Genomic DNA, 22,571 nt, shown 5'->3' on the forward strand with positions numbered 1-22,571 from the left:
ATATCCGTGGCAAGTACGCCAACATGAACTTACCGGATGAACTTGGGCTCATCTTGAAGCCCTGTATCTTTGGACGGGCACGTATCATTTTTCGGAGATTGTTCGACTTTCGCGATATTGCCGCTGGTTTGGAAACAGTGTTGGGTCCTTAGGAATTCTGCACGACTACTGTTGCGCCAATCTTACCCGGCTTAATACTCAGTGCCCCGAGGGATACAATCAATGGATTTGTTCCGGAGGGAAGGCAGGGAGTCATCATGGCTATAGTCGTATGGACGTGTGTTGCTACTCTTCCCGACATTCTCCACTACCCATTCTAGTTATGGTTTACCGGGCCGGATCCCTGTTTGCAGCCGGTGATGGCTGTCGAAGTAGTAGTAGTAGTAGTAGTAGTAGTAGTAGTAGTAGTAGTAGTAGTAGTAGTAGTAGTAGTAGTAGTAGTAGTAGTAGTAGTAGTAGTAGTAGTAGTAGTAGTAGTAGTAGTAGTAGTAGTAGTAGTAGTAGTAGTAGTATTTAACATCATCAGGGACAGGAGCCTAGCTATCTAACGAACTAAGCCCGATCAACCAGAGCGCCCTTTGGGCATATATCTAAACAGCGTACGACAAGTCAGATAATCTATAATGTACACTTTTCTTCTCGTACCTAGAGTAGTGGAGATTATTAGCTAATCCCTAGGGTCCGTTTAGTTCCAAAAAGCACGCCAGTAGGGGTTTCCTGACTCGGTAGAAGCGAATGGGCCTTGAGTAGCCCTACATCGTCCACAGACGACGGGCTATAACGAAAAGGCCGGCCCTCGTAGGCGTAATTACCCACGAGTGCATTTTTTTGTTTTCCAGTATTATCTCAAGTAGATCGGGAAAAATAGAGGAGGGAGAGGGAGGGTAGAGGTAGGGCTATAGCCTAAGAGGTGTCGGTAGGTGTATGATAAAGTGTGAGGCGTGGTATCTCGGGCTCGCTATCCCCTCACAGGGAGTGCGTTTCGAAGTACCGCGTTAAGCGCTCGAATTGTTCAAAGGCGCCCGGATCTCTAATCAGGGCGTACCAGTAGGCTTTGGCCTGGCCCTTCGGGGGCGGTAAGGGGCCCGGATCCTTTTTAATCCTAGCAATCGGCCATAGTGCCGCCGTACGGCGGTTCTTCGCGTAGTATACTGGATAGGTAGGTAATAATTTCCGTCCGTAGTTACATTTGAAGTCCCCGTCGTGCTGAAAGTGCTTGTGGTAGGCGAAGAAGTAGCCATGGCTAGAGCGGGCAGCGAGCAGGTAGTGCAATAGTAGACAAGGTAGGTCTAACTCCGGTAAGTAATAAAGGGCGGCGTTAGTATTCCTATAGCTAAACTTGAGTTTCTACTCAGATATATGCCACCACCTCGAATAGTATCCGCGGGCTCTATCGTAAGTTATCTTCGCTATTCTAGCGTAGGAGGCCTGCGGTAGGGGGTATAGTAGCGGGAGTGTGGCTCCTTCCTTAGCGAGCTTATTAGCTAATTCGTTTCCAGGTATCCCGGTATACCCGGGCGTCTAGTAGTATTTAATATCCCTTGCCTGCTGAGCGTCGATTATCTCTAGTATAGCTGCTTACGAGCTAGCTGGAGAGAGTCCGAACCCTGAGATATAGTTAAGAACTCTAGTATTATTAAGATAGAGGTGGATAGTAGTAGGGGAGGTAGTAGCTAGGTATAGTACTCGCCGTAGGCCCTCACGGGCCCCCTTAGCTTCGGCGTCGAATACTTCGGTATGTTCGCCGAGGCGCCTACGACCTTTCGCGATGACTTTAGGTCCACGGTAGATCGTATAGCCATATCCTATAGCGCCCTCGAGCAACATAGACCCATCTGAGTAGATCACTAGATCAGAGCGCGACAGCGCCTTGATCATCCGCAGAAATGCGATAGAGACTTCCTCTTTGGTGCCTCGCTCGGGCGCGGGGGGATCCGGGAAGACTGGGGTTGGGCGGGGGCACGGAGGTAGTAGCGCGTAGGTTCGCTGGAGTCTCGTACTCCGTCCAGAGCGTCCAGGGGTGCGTTCCTCCAGCCTAGGGACCAGTGGGTGTTGGGGGTCAAGACGGCGTAGTCTTGCGGCAAAGCGTAGTCTAGCCCCTTCGAACGCCGCGACAGCGGCTAATAGTCCTGACTCCTTGAGTAAGATATCCGTGGGTGTGGTACGCCATACCGGGAGCACGGCCCGGGCCGCGGCGGCGATAGCCTTATTAATAACGGTGAAGAGGCCCTTCTGGCCAGTGTTCACAGGGATTACGGAGGGCAGTGCCTATTCTGGATAGCTGATGGCTGTCGAGTGGTTGCTGTGCTCTGTCTTCTGGTTCTCAAACGGCGTTCCCTTCCAGGCAGCTTATGCCATGCACCTCTTCACCAATCAGTACCCTCATCAGGAATTTTGGCTACGGCACCACGGCGGTGAGGCCTCACCAATTCTTCAAATGGAGCGTCGCGGGTGCCGTTGGTTCGCAATTACAAGCTTTTTTATCAAAGCCATCGTGATGGATCCAGACTGGCCAAGGCCTGGGCCTTTGGTGCTCCCAATTGGCACTTTGCTAAAGGTTGCTGCTGTCATCGGAATGGGCGTATATCTGGTGCGATATGGAATGACGATGCGAATGACAAAATTCAAGCACAAGCCACTGCGACGATCGAATGAGTTTCGCATTCTCCGACTCCGGGCCCAACCCTGCTTCAGCAACTCACCAGTGCAATGCGATATTATTCACTCAACATTGGACTCTCCTCCCTCGTACCGAGCCGTTTCCCACCGCTGGGCGTCTACGGGAGACGAAACTCAGATAATTCTTGTTGATGGGGCGCCGTTTCCGGTTTCTACAAGTATTTACGATCTTCTCGTGGAGCTACGGCAGCAGCGGTTTTCTCAGCTTTTGTGGATTGACTCCATTTGCATTAACCAGGCCGACGCTGAAGAGAAGAGTCGGCAAGTAGAGCTGATGCGAGAAATATTCGAAGAGGCCACATCAACCATTGGGTGGCTAGGCAAAAGCCCAGTGGCGGCGAAAGCATTTGACCTGGTACGAAGAATTGTGACGACAGAAAAGATGGACCAGAAAGAGCTCGTCAGGCTGAAGTCATCCCCTTCTTCTGGGTGGGAGGAACTACTTTCTCTGTTGACTGACAGCTGGTTTGAAAGAGTCTGGATCATTCAGGAAATCGCCGCTTCTACAAACACTGTACTTCAGAGCGGAAATACGACGATGATACATTGGGAATCCTTCGCAGAAGGTCTGGGCCGGATCCTGACCCTTGGAGCAGGAGGCGACGAAGACCTGTCCATCCTGACCAACGAGCACCTCATGAATGCGCTCATCATGGAGAATATGCGTTTCCAACTTGACGAGATTGATCGTCTCGCTCTTAAAGATGTTTTGACGCTCGGGTTCAGGTTCAAAGCAACACTTTCGGTCGATAGTGTGTTTGCTTTGCTGGGAGTCAGCAAAGAACGGAACGCGCCGCTGTTTCATCCAAACTTTCGTCATAGTGAATGAAGTCTTTACAGAAGAAATCTTCTCTCGGGGAGGGGTTGCCAAAGACTTGATGGACACATTAGATTTAGTCAGTGAGTTTGCCGATGGGCTAAGAAAGACAAATCCACTTCAGAGCTGAAAGACTATCAGATTGATGGAGTCTGTACCCAAGGCGAAACGGTCTTTCAGGGAAATGGTGGACGGGATGCACAGCATTCTAGATCGAAAAAAAAGTCCAAAGACAGTCCTCATCACATCAAGCCGGACTACACCGACAAGAGCACACCCGAGATTGTTTACACTATGGTCGCATTACCAGAATCAGAGACGCTTTCGCCTTTCTTCCATACGCAGGAATCGGCAATTCTAGGAACCCTTCGTTTGAGAACCTGCCATCATGGGTTCCGGACTGGTCAGCTAACATCAACGTGTACATTCTGCCCCAAGATTTCAAACCGCCGATGAAGGAACAAAATTCGAAGTCGGTCGATGAAGCTGAAAGCGACGACAAGCAACAATCTTCAGTTTCAGATGGCGGGTTCAATCTACTTCACGTCAAGGGAAGGGTGGTCGGCAAGGTTGTCTTTGCAAACAAGTTGCGAGACAACCTCGGAAAGTCTAGAGGAAATAGTCTGGAGGTTGCAAAAAGAGATTTGGAACTTATGGTTTCCAATCTTGATTTGGCACTGAACGCAGCTAAGAGAATTGCTCTCTCATGCAATCAGTCGGATGACGACTTGCCCGATATCTTCCTGCATGCTCTTCTAGCAAAATCAACAGACGAGGTTCAGGAGAACGTGTCCAAGAAGAGCGTTAAGTTGTTAGGAGATGCGATTCAAAATGACCGGAAGCTTCTCGAACAACTTAAAAGAAGCGAGTTGGAAGACGGCATGAGCCCGGATACATCTGTACCCGACAGGCCTTCATCGATGGCATTGGAGGCCATGACAAGAGAGTATCTTATGAAACGAAAGGTCCAGTCCTCTTCCAACAGCAAGTTTGCACATCTCATGAAAACGAATGTCCTACCTAGTTTCGAACAGTACCGGTGGCAAGAGGAAAACATCATAGAGTCAGCGAAAAATCCGTTGCGAATGTTTGACAAGCGCATTACCAGCGTTCTGGCAGCATCGATCATTACGTGAACTACACTCTGGGAAGACAGTTTGTGGTACTGGATACGGGGCATATGGGCTTGGCCCCAGCAGGGGTTGCGGTTGGCGACTTGATCATCAGGGTGAAAGAACAGGCAGTCTTTTTGGCTATAAGGGCGGCCCCTGTTTCAACGCGTGTGAAAGAAGAACTGAAGCTTGAAGAGTTGCGAAAGAAAAGGTTCCTGGAAAAAAATGGCTATGAAAGAGAAAGCCAGGAAGGAAAAGATTGGCAAGAATGGCGTCGAACAGAAGGAGGATCCCCGAGCAGATCCAGCAAACAAGGATGAACAGGGGACCAGCGAAGCTGGCAACAGCAGGTCATCCAGATAAGACCTTTCGGTTAGTGGGAGAAGCGTTTGTCAGCAACGTAACAGATAGGCCAGACACAGGAGCTACGGCAGTGGATGGTGATCAGAGATGGTTCAGCATATGGTAGTGTTAGATTTGACACCCATTGTATGCACTGAAAGGGCCTCAGTAGTTGTCCTCTTCCGCTATAAACATTATCTCTTCGTCTCATAAACCACAATCACGCTTAATATTATCTCCGCAACTACTCTGCCTCTGTTCCTAAACCTCCTCGGTGTGTTCGCTCGATTTCGCCTTATTGTCATCGAATGTCGCGTCGACGAACTTGGATGAAGGCTCAGGGCGGGCATCGTGAGCATAGCCACTATTGGAAGAAGAGTCAGCATTGATTCAGTGCAATGTTCACTTGATGTAGGAGCAACGTACAAGATGACATCCATCTGGTCCATGGTGAGACCCTTGGTCTCAGGCAAGAAGAAGTAGCCCCACAACGTGGCGACAATCATCCACGAGGCAAAGAAAAACCAGGTTCCGTAGCCGAAAGAGCTGAAGATGTAAGGCATAGCCTTGGTGATGGCGAACTGAGTAGCCCTGGATGTGTGTTAGTCAAGCGTCAGGCTATTTAAGGGGAAGAGTAGTTGACGTACCAGACAACGAGGGCAGCGTAGGTACCGGTGAAGTTACGGAGAGCACCAGGGAAAATTTCGGCACTGACAATCCAGGGGATACCGTTCAAGCCGAAAGACCAGCTATGGACGACGTTAGTGGTGGTCGTAATAAGAGTGTTTTCTTCAATGTGGTACTTACCAGATGGAGTAGATCATGATCATGCCAGTAGCCGTCTTACCACCGGCAGCGGTAGAGGCAGACAGCTCCTTGCCAGCGGCGATGATATCGGCAGGATGACCAATCTTCACGTAGGCACCGACGATGAAGAGGCACAACGAGCAGATGAACGAGGAGATGATGGCGGGCCAACGTCTTCCAAGAAGGTCGATGAGGAAGATGAAGTAGATGATAGAGGCGATAGCTGTAGTTCTAGTTAGCAAACGGTCCCTGGTCTTGAAGGCAATTATAGCTCACCCTTGATCAGTCCGTAAATACCGGTGTAGAGAGAAACGTCCGTGATGCCAATCGACGCGAAGAGTGTAGGCTAACAACAGACTTAGTAACTGAAACTTTCAAGGCTTCCCTATTGGAAGAGGTGGATCTTACCGAGTAGTAGTTAATGGCAGCAGCTCCGGAAAGGTTGTTAAGAGCGAAGGCGCAGAAGACGAGGACAAGGCGGTTCCACATGCCCTTGCGGCCCAACATGTTGGCGACGCCGCGTAGGTATGCCCATTGCCCGGTTCCATACTGGGATGAAACGGCTTTTTCTTCATCGAGCTTTTTCTGGAATTGATCGAGTTCTTCTTGCATGTCTGTATACATCCTTGCATTAGTCCTTTTTCTTTTCTACGGCAAGATACCGAGAATCAAGGTGGGAGAGTGCTTACACTTATGGTCGATCGGCAGTCCTCTGAGACCTTCGAGAACCTTGTGAGCACGTTCCGTCTTATTCTTACGAAGGAGCCAGAGCGGAGACTCGTGGATGAAGAAGACTCCGACGAAGAGGATGCCGGCGGGAACGAGTTGGAATGCCATCGGTATTCTCCAGCTGACAGGCAGGTTCGGGTCGATGGTTTGCGTGATGCCGTACTAATCGAACGATTAGGCCATGCTCTTCAAGATTTCCATATGTATTCAAGGTGGATGCAACTCACATTAATCCAGAAACCAATGACACTGCCGATCTGGTATGCGACTTCGAAGAGACCGGTGAGGATACCGCGGATGGAAGGAATCGACAATTCTCCGATGTAGGATGGGACCGTAGCTGTGATACCACCACATCCGATGCCGGTAAGGGCGCGACCCGCGTCTGTGCAAAGCGTCTTAGCTGGAGTCCTCTTGAAATTCTAGTACGCGAGGAGTTGACTTACAGATGAATGACAACTGGTTTGTAGCGGCAGTCATCAGGATTGCGCCAACAAGGAAGATCATAACATTAGCCTGGAGAGTCCACTTTCTACCCAAGCGCTCGGTAACTAGACTCAAGTCAGTGTGCCGCAAACAACTCCTATTCGGATGTCGTACTGAAGAAGCAAAGCACTGCGCCGCCCAAGGCTCCAGCCTGAAATGCTGATGTGATGTTACTCGAGATGTTATTCGAGTTTCCGGAGTTGATCCCAAAGTCTCTCTTAAAACTGTTGCGGGCAATGGTTGTTCCGATGAACGCCGAGTCGTAGCCGAAACTACTAATGATTAGTTGCTGGCCGTAGCCATACTAGCTATCAGCAGTATCGAGACCTACAGGAAAGATCCCATTGCAATGATTGCGGCCTCGATGTAGAGCTTCCAGTTGTACACCTCCTTCGGCGTCGGCCGATCCTCAACAGCCTTGAAGCCACCCATGATTGCGATGAAACCGTGCGTCTGTTGGTAACTGTTCGGTAGAGCTCGAGCGGCGGAGCTGTTTGCAATGGTTGCTTTATATGTTCGATGACACGCGCACACACTATAGTCACATTCATCAAACTTCCGGCTGTCAAAGAGTATTTATCCTGCCCTCCTTTACCACCACGTCGGATGGCACATCCCCACGGGGTACCTGGTGGAGAAACATGGAGGATTTAGGAGCTGCTCATTCGCGCCGCCGTCTCTGCCCGGGCATTGGGGTGTGTGGGAAGATGGGGGAATGCTTGCTAGTTTGACTCGCGCTGGTGCGCCCTGCGCCAGAAGAATTCATGGGTGCGCTCCTCGGAAGTCGTCCGTGGGACGATGTCATGAACGGATTTCTTATCCGATCAAGTGGATCTAACTCTTCACGCTAGAGAGCACGCAGGAAAAGTCTTTGTCCCAAGTAGCAACTGTTAGCGCCACCCGCTGCTTTCTGCTGTGATTTCCCATCTGGCAGTACTGTTGCTAGAGACTCTAGTGAAGCTGTCAGGTGGTCTTGCTGACATTCGATCAGGAACTGTTTATGCCGGCCCCACCAATTTTGGCTGACGATGGTTCCATGGTTGCGCGCCATGGCTTCCGACATGCGAGCCGAGAAGCGACCCGACGCAAACTACCGGTTTAGACCCCACTCCGCACGTGGGAATGCGATGAGTATTGATGAAAGAACCGAGTTGTCGGGCCCAAGGAGCATGAGGGTGATCTCGCCAGTTCTCTAAAGCGACATGAGGACCGAGGCCAGTCGAGGGTGCTTCAGCTTACCTAATGAACGCGGACTGGATAGGCGACGCATGATTCTCCTCGAATAGGAGCCGATTGGGCGACAAGTTCGTCAAGAACTTCCTGTGAAGTGTTTTCAAGAAGTTATACAACCAGGCTCAACTCACGGGGTTGCTATGGCTATAGAGGTGGCCTCGGGAAGATTACTGGGCTAAAGAGGGTATTAGAACCATGTATGGACAACATCGCCTCAAGCTTCATTTAGAGTTGCGCATGGTGCACTATGAAAAGGCCCGAAGTTGCTCTTCATACCCTGCGCTGCAACCAAATTTGGCCAAAGTTGGAGGCCCACCTCAACCATATCACCACCAGATGCACAAGAGTGTTGCGGGGGTTCCCTGAATATCCGGGGAAGAAGGGCCGGTTGCAGAATCCCCAACTTCCAAGTCCCCGGATTCCTCTAGTAGCTCTTGCTTTTTGAGAGAATGGAATGTACACATGGCTCTCTTATTGGATGAGTCACGATCAAGAAACTGACAATGAGTCATAACTCTGATACGGGCACTTTTGGGATTTCGGAACGGTTTCTCAGTGTTGAACCGTCTTTGTTTAAGACCAGACTGATGATGCCGGCTTCTGCATATATATACAACTAAGGTGTTGAAGTATTTGTACACTATTACGAGGTAGGTGCGTCTTTGTGCGCTAATTAAGTATGGGCAACGCTCAAAAGGTCCCCCATCAATTCCAGATCCAGCTGACGAACCGTATAGGGCCAGTCTCTTGCTTTTCAGGCTCTTCGGGATAGGCGTCAGCCTGCTCAAAAGCATCATGAAGCGGGATGTTTTCAAGGACAACACCCTTGGTCTTCTTGAAGAATTTCCAGAACAGGAAAGCACCAGCAACCAGAGGAATATCCCTGCAAGATGATTAGTAAACTCGATCCTCGTCTAAGATTTGAAAGTGGAGGGTAGACTAACAGATAAGACGAAACGAAGCCACTGGCGTCCCAGTTGCCCTTGGTAAAAACTTCGAAGCCACTGGTGAAGAGAATGACGATACACAAGACCAAGGCGACGTAAGAGCTGTATACTAAATCCCCATCTTTGTCAGCAAGTTTCCATCAGGTAATTCAAGACATTTCAACTTACAGGTCCACGAGTTGTTCCACGGCAACCTGCTGAACTCGATGCCCTGCTTTTTCATCGCCGTCTTAAGACGGATATGGTTCAAGAGAATGGCCGACCACGACACCAAAACACCAGCCGCAGTCAAGTCAACCAGCCACCAGAAGACAGTCAATGCGCCGTTGGACAAGCTCATGAAGCTGAGGAACATGAAAGCGGTGAACAGCAGGACGCAAACGTAAGGTGTACCCCAGGCGGTTGTACGGAGGAAGATCTTCGGGGCTTGCCCCTTGAGTGCAAGACCGAAAAGAACACGGGTGCCGGCGAGAAGACTCTGGTTAGACGCAGACCAGGCAGAGGTGATGACGACGGCATTCACTACGCTTGGGATGGCAGGAATTCCGGCAGCAGAGGCAGCGATGACAAAGGGACTCTGAGCAGCGGTACCGTAGGCGTCGTCGAGGCGGGAATCGTCGCTGGAGACGAGCATACCGACGACCAGAACCGCGAGCATGTAGAAGAGCACGATACGCGCAAAGACTCGCTTGCAAGCGCGGGGGATGGCGCGGCGGGGGTTCTGGGTTTCGGCAGCGGCCATAGCGAGGGACTCGACGCCGGCGAAGGAGAAGACGGCGCTGGTCATGACGCCCCAGTAACCCAGGAACTTGCCCCAGTCGCCGGTCGCGATGTGCTCCACGAAGGGGCCGGGGCTCTGCCAGTACCTGAACCCGATGCGGGGGGTGCCGGGAACGCCGCCGAGGTCGATGACGAGACCGAGGATGATGAGGAAGATGACCAGGAGGATCTTGAGCAAAGCGAAGACGAACTCGACCTCTCCGAAGACGCGCACGAAGGCGATGCCGACGACGAACGTCAAGATGATGAAGATGACGATGAAGACGGAGGGGTTCAGGTCTGTCCAGAACTCAAAGAGTACGCAAATGGCCGTGAGCTCGGAGGGAATGGACAAAATGTTGCCGTAAACCAAATTCCATCCGATCGCGAATCCCCAGGCCGGATCGACAAGAAACTCGGCATGGCGGACGAACGAACCGGTGACGGGGAGGAGCGCCGAAACTTCTCCGAGAGCAAACTGCACGGCGCAGACAATCAGACCGACTGTCGCATAGCCAAGCAATGCGCCAAGAGGACCGCCGGTCTGGATAGCGCCGCCGAGACCCAAGAAAAGACCGGTGCCGATGGCGCCCGCGATACCCAACATTGACAAGTGGCGCTGCTCCAAGCCGCGCTTCAGGTCGCGGTCCTCGGTGGTGGTGACAAAATCGCCGTTGTGGTCGTCGTGAGGCTCAAATGGGCCGCGCCGAGAGGCCTCGGCGGCCTCGACGTCGTCGGACGTGATCCAGGCGTGGCGGGTGACATCGGTGATGCCAGGCGACTTGGCGCCGGGGAACGGGATGGTGTCGGTACTCGTCGCTTTCGCCATGATTCCCCTTTGTCCTCAACTCGTGCACTTTGTGCTTCCTTCACCGAGGTCGGGGTTGGAGAGAAGGTGAGGGAAATAAAGCTGACGGCGAGCGATAAGAAAGAACCGCGATTGATGAGAACCCCGTTTGCCCTCCTCTCGCGAACTCGGTGAGATTACCTAATGTAATCGTCTGAACCTGTAGGGAGACAAGAGAGTTCGATGCTGAGGTATCAAACGACGAGATTGACAACCAATTCTTCACCTCATTGGAATGCTGGACAACCGTTGAATACAGCGCTGAAACCTAGATCATGCTGATATGGGCCATGGCTCGCTCAAAGAATCGCGAAAGGGGTTCGGATGGATAATCGGCGGACGGGGGAGGGAATCGAAGAGATTTTGTCGTCTTATCGCGAACTCGATTTGGGAAGGTGAGATTTCTCATTCGATGATGCCATTGCGCTAAGCGGGTCCCGATCCACATGCACTGCGAGCACGTTACGTTACTGGTGGCGTACGCGTTATCTTTCTCGCAGACCGAGGCTCTCGAGGTTAACTCTCCCGTTCAATCTTTCGACAACTGACTCGCGTTCTCAATCTCGTAGGAAATACATAGATTCAGCTGCCGTGCCTCACGTTGCAAATCGTTGTTGTCCTATCCGTACTTGCGAGTCGAATGACAGAATTGGGGTTCCTGATATGTGCCACTACAATACACGATGTCCATAAGGTAAGGTAGGATCAATACCTTACTAGGGCAATTCGGTGAGGCCTCGGCCTGGGCTAGACCATTGCATCTAGGCCTACCCTCGTTCTCCATCATTCTTGGTTTTCGAAATGTGTTACAAACAGTGTTCTGTGCCTTAAAGTTAACATGTTATGAAAAAGTTAGGGGTTATTAGTGGAAGGGCGAGTTTATATACCTATTAGGTCAATCCGACAGAAACTCTGAACAGGCCAGCCGCCGCAACTCAGCATGCGCCAAGTTATTGTCATGTTGGCCAGGCTGCGCCCGCGCAATACTTTTTCTTTGATACTCTCTTGCTCAGTCTACTGCAGACAGGAGCGCCCGTTCGTGCCTACTGGGGCTCGCCAGGCACCTTCAATCTTATCGTACATCGCGACGTCCGTTATTCGATCAAACAGATTGAGCCGCCATCACCAAATGCCTCGACTACGTGTACTCAATCTTAACCCGCTCCATCAGTCGATATGTCTGATCCATCACTGTATACGATCGGCTGGATCTTCGCCATCGTTCCTGAGTTCGTCGCAGCCCGGCTCTTCCTCGACGAGGTCCACGAAGAGCTTAGATCGCAGTCCAAGAACGACAATAACTCGTACAAGCTCGGACGCATGGGCAAGCACAACGTCGCAATCGCGGCCCTTCCTCATGGCGAATACGGGGAAAGCTCGGCGGCATTTGTCGCTCGGGATATGATCCGCACATTCGAGAACATACGGGTCGGGCTCATGGTTGGCATCGGCGGCGGAGCCCCAAGTCTAGAGAAAAATATCCGTCTGGGCGATATTGTCGTCAGTTCTCCGACTGGTGGGTACGGCGGTGTGCTCCAGTACGATTTTGGCAAGTCTATGGCGGATGTGTTGGTATGCACGTCAGCAGGGCAACCGTACGATTGGAACGAAGTGTCAATAATGGTCTATTATTGCTGCGTATGAAGGTGGAAGGAGGAGATTATGGGCAGAGCCCACGATCTCCTAGAAGTGGTATATAAGTGAAAGGGCCGTTTATAAGTCCCTATACCGTGTTACGACCCAACATGAGACCAGGGCGTGCCCCGCTGACGCCTGGCGGCTACGGCGCATCATATATGCAGGACGGGACGGAACATTGGGGAAACCCCAGGAACGGAAGAACTATGGTACAGGTCACGTGATGATAAGAGATATGATAAGGGATAAGGATATGTTGGATATGCGACATATCCAACCGAGTCAAGGATATGTTGGATATTCGACATATCCAGAAAAAGTGGACTGTTCAGCACTGTTCAGTTAGGATCGGACTTGTATATAAGGATGGACTCGAGCTGGGCTCTAGGACAGACTTTCCATAGCTTCTTCAGCAATTAACTTCGTATCAGGATTAACATCCGCTTTCAGCTACTACCTTGACAAGACTACGACTGATCACCGAAGCCTTACCCACCCTTACGATTGACAGACATAGTTTCCTTGAAACTATTCCACGACTACGATTACTGTTACCAGTTCCGCAGCCTCAACTTCTGCAAACAAACCTCACTACGACTAGCTGGCCGTAACAGTAATTTATATTATAGTTCTTCCGTTCCGTAGAGAGTTATGTTACGCCCGCCGCAACTTGTCACTGTGTTACGGCCAGCTAGTCGTAGGGGTAGTTTGCAGAAGTTGAGGCTGCGGAACTGGTAACAGTAATCGTAGTCGTGGAATAGTTTCAAGGAAACTATGTCTGTCAATCGTAAGGGCAGGTAAGGTTTCGGTGATCAATCGTAGTCTTGTCAAGGTAGTAGCTGAAAGCGGATGTTAATCCTGATACGAAGTTAATTGCTGAAGAAGCTATGGGAAGTCTGTCCTAGAGCCCGGCTCGAGTCCATCCTATATACAAGTCCTGATCCTGAACATATCCTTTGTTGCCTGATCACCATGTTCGTTGGTGATTACTAAGTGGATACTGGTGAGCGCTCACTTTGGGTGATCACTGTGATCACCTTATCGTGTGCTCACTTTGGGTGATCACTGTAATCACCTTATCGTGTGCTCACTTTCCTTATCGTCACGTGACTTGTTCCATAGTTCTTCCGTTCCATGAGGAGTCACCTGAGTTCCCGGATTCTCTGCGTATATCAGGTAGATAGCCGCCGCAGGCCTGTGGGGCGGGCCCCCTGGCCTTGTTATGCATGTTGGGTTGTAACACACTGTGGGCGCGTAGCTATATAATGCAGAACAAGGGACAATGATGCGGAGTCATCATTATCGAAGCTTTTGCTTTGTGCCATAGTTGGTTGCCTTGACCTGCTCGTAACAAGTTACTAGTATTTTTATTTTATTTATATATATAGTGCGCTATAGCCGCTATCGCCTGCACTTGATCATACATGTTGAATCGTAACAAACGAGTAAAGAAAAGTGCTATATAGTAATAAATAAGAGAATTACGTGACATCGTACGTGACAAGCTGCTTACAGAGTGCTGGTGATATTCCTATTTCGTGACAATATTGAACTGTGTTCCTTACATCATTCGGCACCTACAGGCTACGTTGGGTCGTTTCTCAGGCACACAGCACAAAATGTTTACATAAGTTCAGTATTCAGTGCGCACGCATCCTCGGAGTAGCGCAGGGCGAACAAGTGAGTGAAGTTCCAGGTTCTCCGCTCCAGGCCCTTTGCGACGATCTCAGACCTGAGTCATTCGGACCTTTCGATGGAATGCTAACGGCCCATCACGGTGCAGTCGAAAATTTTCCGCAAGGGGTCTAATGGGGGTGTCTACTACGTAGCCTTGTCGCATTCTTTGGCGGATACGGAAAATTGGGGGTTCTCAGAGAGCTGCAAGCTGCAAGCGGAGCGGGCCAACATTCTGAATCGACAGGATGATGTGGACGACGGATGAACCGTTGCTCGGACGCTTGGGCAGACTGAACACAGTCCTGAAGTTTAAAGTGTCTAGCCGCGGGAGCTAGGGTCACGGCGCAAAACCTGCCCACACGTGGGGGATGATCCCCGATGTTGATGTGGTTAACAGTTGTCAAGAGAATGCATTGGTTGTTGTTTTGTCCATCATTAAGTTGACATCTGCGGCACTAAGCTTCTTCGGCAAAACTTGCGAGTTTCACTGGCTCTTCGATTGAGGCTCGGCCGCTTGATAAGGGTTCGGACCTCTACATTAGCTCGCCGGCTTCAGGACCACTCCCGTAGCAAATTTCTTGAACTTCTCAACAATTGCGGATACCAATGGTCTCTGCACGAGGGATTTCATGCCCGAGCAAGGATTTCGAGGATACAAGGGAATTTCCAGAAGATCAGAGGCGGCCCAGGGCTCCTGCTAGAAATGGGATAATTCCATCTCTCGAGCAGGGAATAACTTGATTTTGCCCAGAATACCGGCTCCACATCTGTTGAGAAGCCGGCAATCTCATTATCCCCGCAACATAATATCAACTACTTTATGGGCGGTGAAAGATGGTAAACCGGGGGTCTTTCTCGCTCGCGAAGATAATCCCACTTTACAAGCTTGCGCGCAGCGTGAGGAAGATCATGCACAACACATTTCTTCTTTCCGCCCCCTCGACAGCAACGGACGCCGCACTATGGCTTTTGAGCATGGCAGACACATGCTTGAAGATGTCAAAGCATACGAGCCGCATCTGTGTGTAAGACTATTCGTCGATTACTAGTAGTCCGGCCGAGGCATTCGGACGTTTTCAACGTCCCGTCACGAGCTAAGTTCCAAATTCGGACGGAGAATGCTTCGAGAGCTGACTTTGACGTGCCTAGCGCTCTCTGGTCGCCTCGTGTCCGCGGCCGTCCGAAGAGTAGATATTGCCCTTTTTGGACCGCAGACACTGACCCTCCCAGATCGTCAGCTCGTTTCTCTCGTTCCTCGCTTTCGGGAACCTCCATAACCTCATTCGACCAGTAAACATCTTTGAGAATGAGAGGTGTGTGTGCGTCTATGTGTGTGTGTGTGTGTGTGTGATCAGACTCGCACTAAAGCACCCCACCGAGATGCTAGTGTCATCCTGTATGATCCCCCCGTTGCAAACATCGTTCGAGTGGATTCTGTTTTTGAGCTAAGATACTGGTGGAATATCCCGACCTATCCGCCCCTTCAACGGTTTTTGTGTGCGTTGCTTGCCTGCTTTGTGAATTGTATGCGCGGAATTCACGGCTGCCTCTCAACTCGAAGAATCCAACTTCGATTCTTTCGCACATCTCTCGATCCGGAGCCCCACGCATCTCGGGCCCATTACCGTGGTAGGATACCAAATCCGAAAGACTCAAGCCTCGTGGATGGCTGGCTCCAGTGCCGGTGCAAGGATCCAGGTTGGCGATCTACATCAGCCGACCTCGTTCGGGGTGGGTCCTTTTGGTGCTACTCCAACTGCTTAACAGAGATGGATGCGCATCAAATCTTGAACTTTCACCCCGCATTCCCCGATTAACACGAAAACTCACGCACTATTGGGAACATACAGCTTGGCCCTGCCGCCCGCGCCGTTTGTCGTGCAGCAAACACCAGCTGTCCAGGGCGCTTATGCCCTCCCTGGGCAGCCACCATCACGGCCGAACACACGACAGCTTCACACCCACAAGTCCAAGATCAGAGGAACATCAATGCCTGATTGGGACAGAGTTCCTGGTTCCTGGTGTCCGTCGACGGGCTGTCTCACAATCACATGCGCTTTAGGAGCACTATTCTCACGCCGTTCCGTTCGACCAGACCGCCTTTATTCAGCAGTATCTCTCCCCCCTTGTTCCCCTGCGCTTACATGCTTTCGACGTGCGCGACTAAGCTTAAGAATACCACCATTTTCTGCCGCCCGACATACCGAGGCGGGAACGCGGGGCACGATTGTGACTCTGCATATTCCCATGTGAAATTCGAGTCTTGTCCTACGTCAATAAGACTGTTTCGTTTCGTTTGCTGTGCCGCAGCGGGATCACTGACATCCCCGAGCAATGGGTATCTTGAACTGCCGTGGTCATTCGGCCATCTCTTCCCGCGCAGAAGCGACCCAGATACGTCTTCACATCCCGGCAATAAGCCCCGCTACCCCATGGGGAACGTTGCATTCCCGGTTTGTCCATTTCCAATATTTCTTATGCTGGGTTCACTTGAGGAGTCGAGCACGAGTACGATACCCGCTCGACTAGTGAGGCCCACGACTCGGTCGGCGGGGACTGAGCTTCTCCTTTTGCCCAAGCTCGTTCTAAGCTCGCAAGTGCCCCCATTCGTAATTAACAATCGCGCGGGCCACACACAGACTAGAATACATGCCAGGGGTGTTCAACCCGATTGTGGGTGCGGCTTTGAAGTTCACCGGTCAATCCACACTAGATCAAATTTTGCGCTGGACTGTCGTTCCTGGATCGTCGTGGAGAATTGACTTAAATAGACCGCGGGAAGCCCCCTCTACAAAGGGATCATCTTTTGAGTCGTTCGAGGCAGCTCATCCAGATCGTCTTCAGCCAAGCTCCAACGACTGGGTCTATCCTGCAGCTCGCACCTAGCTCCATCCCCCCTTCGGTCTTCTCAGTTTGTTCTGTGGATCTATTAGACGAACGTTTGTCTCTTCACGATGCAGCCTCCCACTCTCGTATCGTCCCTCTCCCTCCTGGGAGCCGCCTTGGCGGTGTCGGACCATGTCCAGCCTTTGGAAGATAGGGCTGTGGCCAACGCGACGGTTGTTCTTAAGACAGCAACTGTCGTCGGAAACGTCATGAACAATGTCGAATCTTTCGGCGGCATTCCCTACGCCAAGCCACCTACCGGGCAACTGCGATTGAAGCCTCCCGTGCGCCTCACAGACAACATTGGAACCTTTGACGCCACCGGCCCGGCGGCTGCTTGCCCGCAGATGGTCTCATCCTCCGACAGCGACAACATTCTGTTCAACTTACTGGGAGACATTGCGAACCTTCCCTTTGTCCAAAAGGCGACTGGACAGACCGAGGACTGCCTTACCATCACGGTGGCCCGTCCCCAGGGCACTACGGCAGATGCGAAGCTGCCGGTGCTCTACTGGATCTTTGGAGGTGGATTCGAGGTATGCCGGGCGTCATCCGAACTTTTGACCCATCCGTCCAATGTACTGACAAGGATTTGAACAGCTCGGATGGTCCTCCATGTACGACGGAACTGGCCTCGTCCAGCATGGTGTCGACATTAGCAAGCCCTTCGTTTTCGTCGCTGTCAACTACCGTGTTGCTGGCTTTGGTTTCATGCCTGGCAAAGAGATCCTAGCCGACGGCTCGGCAAACCTCGGTCTCCTCGACCAGAGAATGGGCCTCGAGTGGGTTGCAGACAACATCGCAGCTTTCGGTGGTGATCCGGACAAGGTCACCATCTGGGGCGAGTCTGCGGGTGCAATCTCCGTCTTCGACCAAATGGCTCTCTACAACGGAAACAACAAGTACAACGGCAAGGCGCTTTTCCGCGGTGCCATCATGAACTCCGGCAGTATCGTCCCTACTGACCCCATAGATTGCCCCAAGGGACAGGCTGTGTACGACAAAGTTGTCTCGCAGGCAGGATGCGCTGGCAAGGCCGACACGCTCGCCTGCCTGCGCGGGGTCGACTACACTACGTTCCTCAACGCCGTCACGTCTGTCCCTGGAATTCTCTCCTACAACTCTCTCGCCCTGTCCTACTTGCCCCGTCCGGATGGCAAGACTCTCACCGCGAGCCCCGACGTGCTGGCCAAGAACGGCCAGTACGCAGCTGTGCCCATGATCATTGGAGATCAAGAGGATGAAGGCACCCTCTTCGGCATCTTCCAGCCCAACCTGACCACCACTGACAAGCTGGTCACCTACCTCAAGAACTACTACTTCGCAACAGCTACCACAGCCCAGATCACTGCCTACGTCGCCACCTATGATGACGGCGTGACTGCCGTCATCAACGGTAGCCCGCATCGCACTGGTCTCTTGAACGAGATCTTCCCTGGCTTCAAACGTCGATCTGCCATTCTCGGCGACCTGGTCTTCACGCTGACCCGCCGCGTCTTCCTCAACCTTGCTACCTCCGTGCAGCCCACTGTGCCCTCGTGGTCCTACCTCTCGTCGTACGACTACGGAACCCCGATTCTGGGTACTTTCCACGGATCCGACTTGCTGCAGGTCTTCTACGGCATCAAGGATAACTACGCTGCGCGAAGCATCCGCACCTACTACACCAACTTTGTCTATGCCTCGGACCCCAACGTCGGCCTCAACGGAGCGTACCCGGCCTGGCCCCAGTGGTCGCAGGGCCAGAACTTGATGCAGTTCTTCGCGGACAAGGCTAGCACCCTGAAAGACGACTTTAGAAAGACGAGCTCTGACTGGATCTTGAACAACGCTGGAAGCCTATACTTCTAGTGCAGTCAGGCCATGCTGGGAGCTATAGGTAGTTGATGGGGATGAGCAAAATAGTGCGATGATTTATGATTATTGATGAAATGGATTGGCAACTTAGGCTACTACATAATGGAATCCAAACTTTAATTCTTAACCGGGCATACAAAATCAATTAATTGTCGTTCTGTTCTTCAATTTCGCAGCATTTCACAAACGGTGATTGCACTGAGGTCACTTCCCACACGCATCACCCGCGTGAGACACCCACTGTTAGTGTCTTGCCTGGGCCTACACCCACCCACTAACACCACTTCCTGCACCCAAGTTACGAATTATCGCCCGCGATGGCCTCGCAGCCAGACGCAGGCGCGCCGCCCGCAAGGCCTCAGGGAGGCCTCGCAAGCTCTCAGCATGCCGACAGCTCGCTGCCGGACCCCATTTTGACCCTATCGCGCACGCGCACGCTACCGCCGCGCCCATTAGCGCCGCTCCCATCCCGTCCTCGTACATCACAGGGAAGCAAAGCACCCTCCACCGCCGCCGCGGCGCTTCAACGCACCAATACGGCCCAATCTAAGTACGACGCAATACACCGCATCCTTACCAATATCCTAGATAACCTTGTTTCCTCCTACAACGAGGAACTAAAGCCGTATGTACGGTCTATTATCCAGAGCTTCACCTCCTACCTCTCCCCTAGCCCGGGCCGACCCGGCCCTAAGGGGACATACATCTCCTACGCTAGTACGGCAACCCAGGGCCAGTCAGCTAACATGCCCCGGTCCATAGAAGGCCTACGGAGCCCACGCCAAGCAAACCCGGGTCCGGATCTCCGGCTCCTTGCTCGCATCGGGGCCGAACGACTTCTAAATACCAGACTACATAGCTCCTTCGCCCTGAGGCAGGCCATCTCCCACGACCTCGGCCTACCCTTATCAGACATAGCAGACTGAAAGCACACCGCCACGGGCCTCTCGATCCGCCCTAGCACAGACAACGTCAAACAACAACTCCTACAGCAAAAACAGCAGCTCCAGCGCTACCTTAACGCTAACAGCATCGACGTACCCCTAAAATAGCAAACATATCTCGTTCCACGCTGCCCAGTCAGAGTCTCACGGGCCCGCCTCGATAACCACGGGCCGCCAAAGCTCCAGGATACGGAGACTGAGAGTAATATAGCTGAAGAAATCAAGGCCCAGACTGGCCACACCCCCCGAACCTGGCATATCACCAGGCCCGGCCCGGCCACACATAAGGACTACCCAGCCCCAAGAAACGGAGCCCCAGCGCCCTGGCACCGCTGGTACTATCACGGTCAACCTAGACCCAGTTCAGTCCATCACTTCCGGCTCGTCTACAGCTGGGAGCGAGCCAGACTTAGACATGACGGAGGCAGACGACGCAGCTTCAGCACTGGACAAGCCAAGACAGACACCTGCTATGCTTTTCTCCCCCACTAAGGCGCGTAGTGTCGGGGCCCAACGCCGGCTCAGTGGCACCAAGTCGCCCGTTAGGCCACCACGCTTTACGTTAACGCAATATAAAGACGGTACTATCTCACCAGTCCGTACGCCTCTGAACGCTAGGATGAGAGCAGCGAAGTCCAAAACGGTTGACTATAACGTCCAGAATCATGCCACGTTCTCGCAATTGGACGAAGAGGAGGCCTAGTGCCTCCTTGACTGCGGACCCTGAACCAAATCTGTTAGTTGCCCAGTGCAATATTAATAGGGGGTCCGCAGCGAACACCAACCTTCTTTAGGCCTGCTGGGAGCATGACATTGATGTTATACTTGCCCAGGAGCCCTGGACGATGGAAAAGAAGCAGGCCAAGCTTAATACACACCCAGGCTACGATATCTTCAGCCCCGTAGACCACTGGAATGATACGGACTCAAGGCCACGGGTGCTCACCTATATCCAAAAGCACCTAGAAGCCCAACAACTCCGCCCTACACCAACCAGAGACATACTATAGATCCAGGTTCGTAAATATAACATAATTAATATCTATCGGCCTGGCGAGAGGGCTCATAACCCAACCACTACGGCACTACTCAACTATTCACCTCCAGCGCACTCTCTTATTACGGGCGACTTTAACTCCCGCCATAAGACTTAGGAGCCCGGCACCCAGTCAGAGAGGGCCGGCTCCTCTATCTCTCAATGGGCACAGAAGGCTAGACTCGCCTATATGAGAGAAGCTAGGGAGGTAACGCACGCCAATAAGAACGGGATAGGCCATATCATAGACCTCTCCTTCTTAAATATCCCCCTAGCTAGAGCCCAGGTGTACAAGCAGCTACACACAGGTTCCGATCATAAAGCTATACTTATTACGCTCCCCTCACTCCGGCTACCGCCGCCGAACCTCTGGAGCCGGTCTCGGGTACCAGAGCACTTACTTGAGCGCTTTGCCACTCTAATCAGCCAAGGGCCACTCACTATCGTCGACAGACAGGCTACCCCCGAGCAACTAGACGAGGCAGCCAGCACCATCGTGAGCACGCTTATGGCGGCCCTAGATACCACAAGTGCTAAAGGAGGCCAACACGGCCGTAGAACGCCCTGGTGGACGACAGAATGCGCTAAAGCACGCACAGCACACCTCGAGGCAAGGCGCCGACAGCGAACTAGCTACCCCCCCTCTAGGTACTTAAGCTATATATACTACTCGCACGCCCAAGAAGCCCAGCTGGAATGGCTGAGCACTTCGAAATGCGCCAAGCGTGCATACTAGGCAGAGAAGATAACTACGGCGGATAACGCAGAAGCTCTTTTCTCTATCACTAAGTGGCGTAATTCCAACCTTGCTATCAAAGACCCCCCCTTAGAGGTTAATAGGGCCAAGATAACCGATACCCAAGGCAAAATCGATGCCTTCCGGTACGCACTTTTAGAGCGCTTCACTCCAGACGACGATATAAAAGACCTAGACTTCTACCCTGGCGGACTACGGTCACTCAAGCTGATATTATATAATATACGCTCATGCGGAGCACGTCTCCAGGCTCGGATAAAATCACTACGAAGTTATTAGCAGCGGTCTAGGGGCACATCGGAGAACCTGTTAAAGCCCTGTTTAAAGCCTACCTCACCTCTGGGCATCATCCAACTCCCTTCAAGCAGGCAGAAATCGTCATTATTCGGAAGGCCGGCAAGTGGAAGCTCGCAGACCCTAGCTCATAGACCCATCTTTCTCCTCTCATACCTAAGAAAGGGTCTTAAGCGCATCTTTGCGCGGCGTACTACATACTATATAATACAAAATACGGTTATTAACCCGCAACAGTTTGGTACGCTGCCTAGCCGGAATGCTGTCGATCTAACCTCATGCGCCGCGCATGATATAGAGGAAGCACTTGAAAGTAGACTTACTGTGGGCAGTACACACTGCTCATCTGGACCAACGAGGCAAGCAATGAGGCAATACGACTGGTATTGACCGTTGGTTGGTGATGTTGTGGTGAAGGTGAAAGGTGGCTGCGGTGGGCTGGATCAACCAGGAAGTGGATCGGGCAGCTGGTGCCTGGGGCACCAGCCACTGCCTCAGGTATCCACAGTCCCACACTTACTACGACCCTAGTTATAATAGATATAAAAGGAAGGTTTGATACCACGCTTCGTGACAGAATTCGGAATTGTACCGTTGCGCCATATACAAAAGAGAGATCCCTCTACTGCATTTAGGTAGTTGTGGGTACATATAGTTTCCGTCACTTCGCAACAGACTCATACTCAAACTTCGCTAATAAGGCTGGCCGGAGGTATTTATCCGC

General features: G+C 51.9%; 4 protein-coding genes across 4 annotated transcripts; 2 read left to right on the forward strand and 2 right to left on the reverse strand.

The window, feature by feature from the left end:
- Positions 1–4,936: 4,936 nt before the first annotated feature.
- Positions 4,937–7,658, reverse strand: BDP81DRAFT_431760 (quinate transporter). Its single transcript, XM_060590706.1, has 11 exons — positions 7,304–7,658; positions 7,087–7,244; positions 6,933–7,037; positions 6,714–6,871; positions 6,447–6,648; positions 6,166–6,371; positions 6,034–6,103; positions 5,758–5,980; positions 5,598–5,699; positions 5,377–5,541; positions 4,937–5,314 (listed from the first exon to the last, which is right to left on the reverse strand). Exons 1-11 carry the CDS (start codon positions 7,402–7,404, stop codon positions 5,212–5,214), a joined length of 1,593 nt encoding a protein of 530 aa, XP_060443286.1. The 5' UTR covers positions 7,405–7,658; the 3' UTR covers positions 4,937–5,211.
- Positions 7,659–8,910: 1,252 nt separating this feature from the next.
- BDP81DRAFT_324252 (amino acid permease) lies at positions 8,911–10,740 on the reverse strand (the record flags this gene model as incomplete). Its single annotated transcript, XM_060584868.1, has 3 exons — positions 8,911–9,088; positions 9,150–9,261; positions 9,321–10,740. 3 exons carry the CDS (start codon positions 10,738–10,740, stop codon positions 8,911–8,913), a joined length of 1,710 nt encoding a protein of 569 aa, XP_060443287.1.
- Positions 10,741–11,557: 817 nt separating this feature from the next.
- BDP81DRAFT_431764 (uncharacterized protein) lies at positions 11,558–12,426 on the forward strand. Its single transcript, XM_060590707.1, has one exon. The coding sequence runs from the start codon at positions 11,935–11,937 to the stop codon at positions 12,400–12,402; it is 468 nt and encodes a 155-aa protein (XP_060443288.1). The 5' UTR covers positions 11,558–11,934; the 3' UTR covers positions 12,403–12,426.
- A 4,601-nt stretch (positions 12,427–17,027) lies between these two features.
- Positions 17,028–18,810, forward strand: BDP81DRAFT_324059 (carboxylesterase; the record flags this gene model as incomplete). The annotated part of the gene is made up of 2 exons (XM_060584847.1): positions 17,028–17,495; positions 17,560–18,810. 2 exons carry the CDS (start codon positions 17,028–17,030, stop codon positions 18,808–18,810), a joined length of 1,719 nt encoding a protein of 572 aa, XP_060443289.1.
- Positions 18,811–22,571: the final 3,761 nt, after the last annotated feature.

Source organism: Colletotrichum phormii, assembly GCF_030913505.1.
Source record: "Colletotrichum phormii strain CBS 102054 chromosome Unknown BDP81scaffold_14, whole genome shotgun sequence".
In the NCBI taxonomy this organism is placed as follows: Eukaryota; Fungi; Ascomycota; class Sordariomycetes; order Glomerellales; family Glomerellaceae; genus Colletotrichum; species Colletotrichum phormii.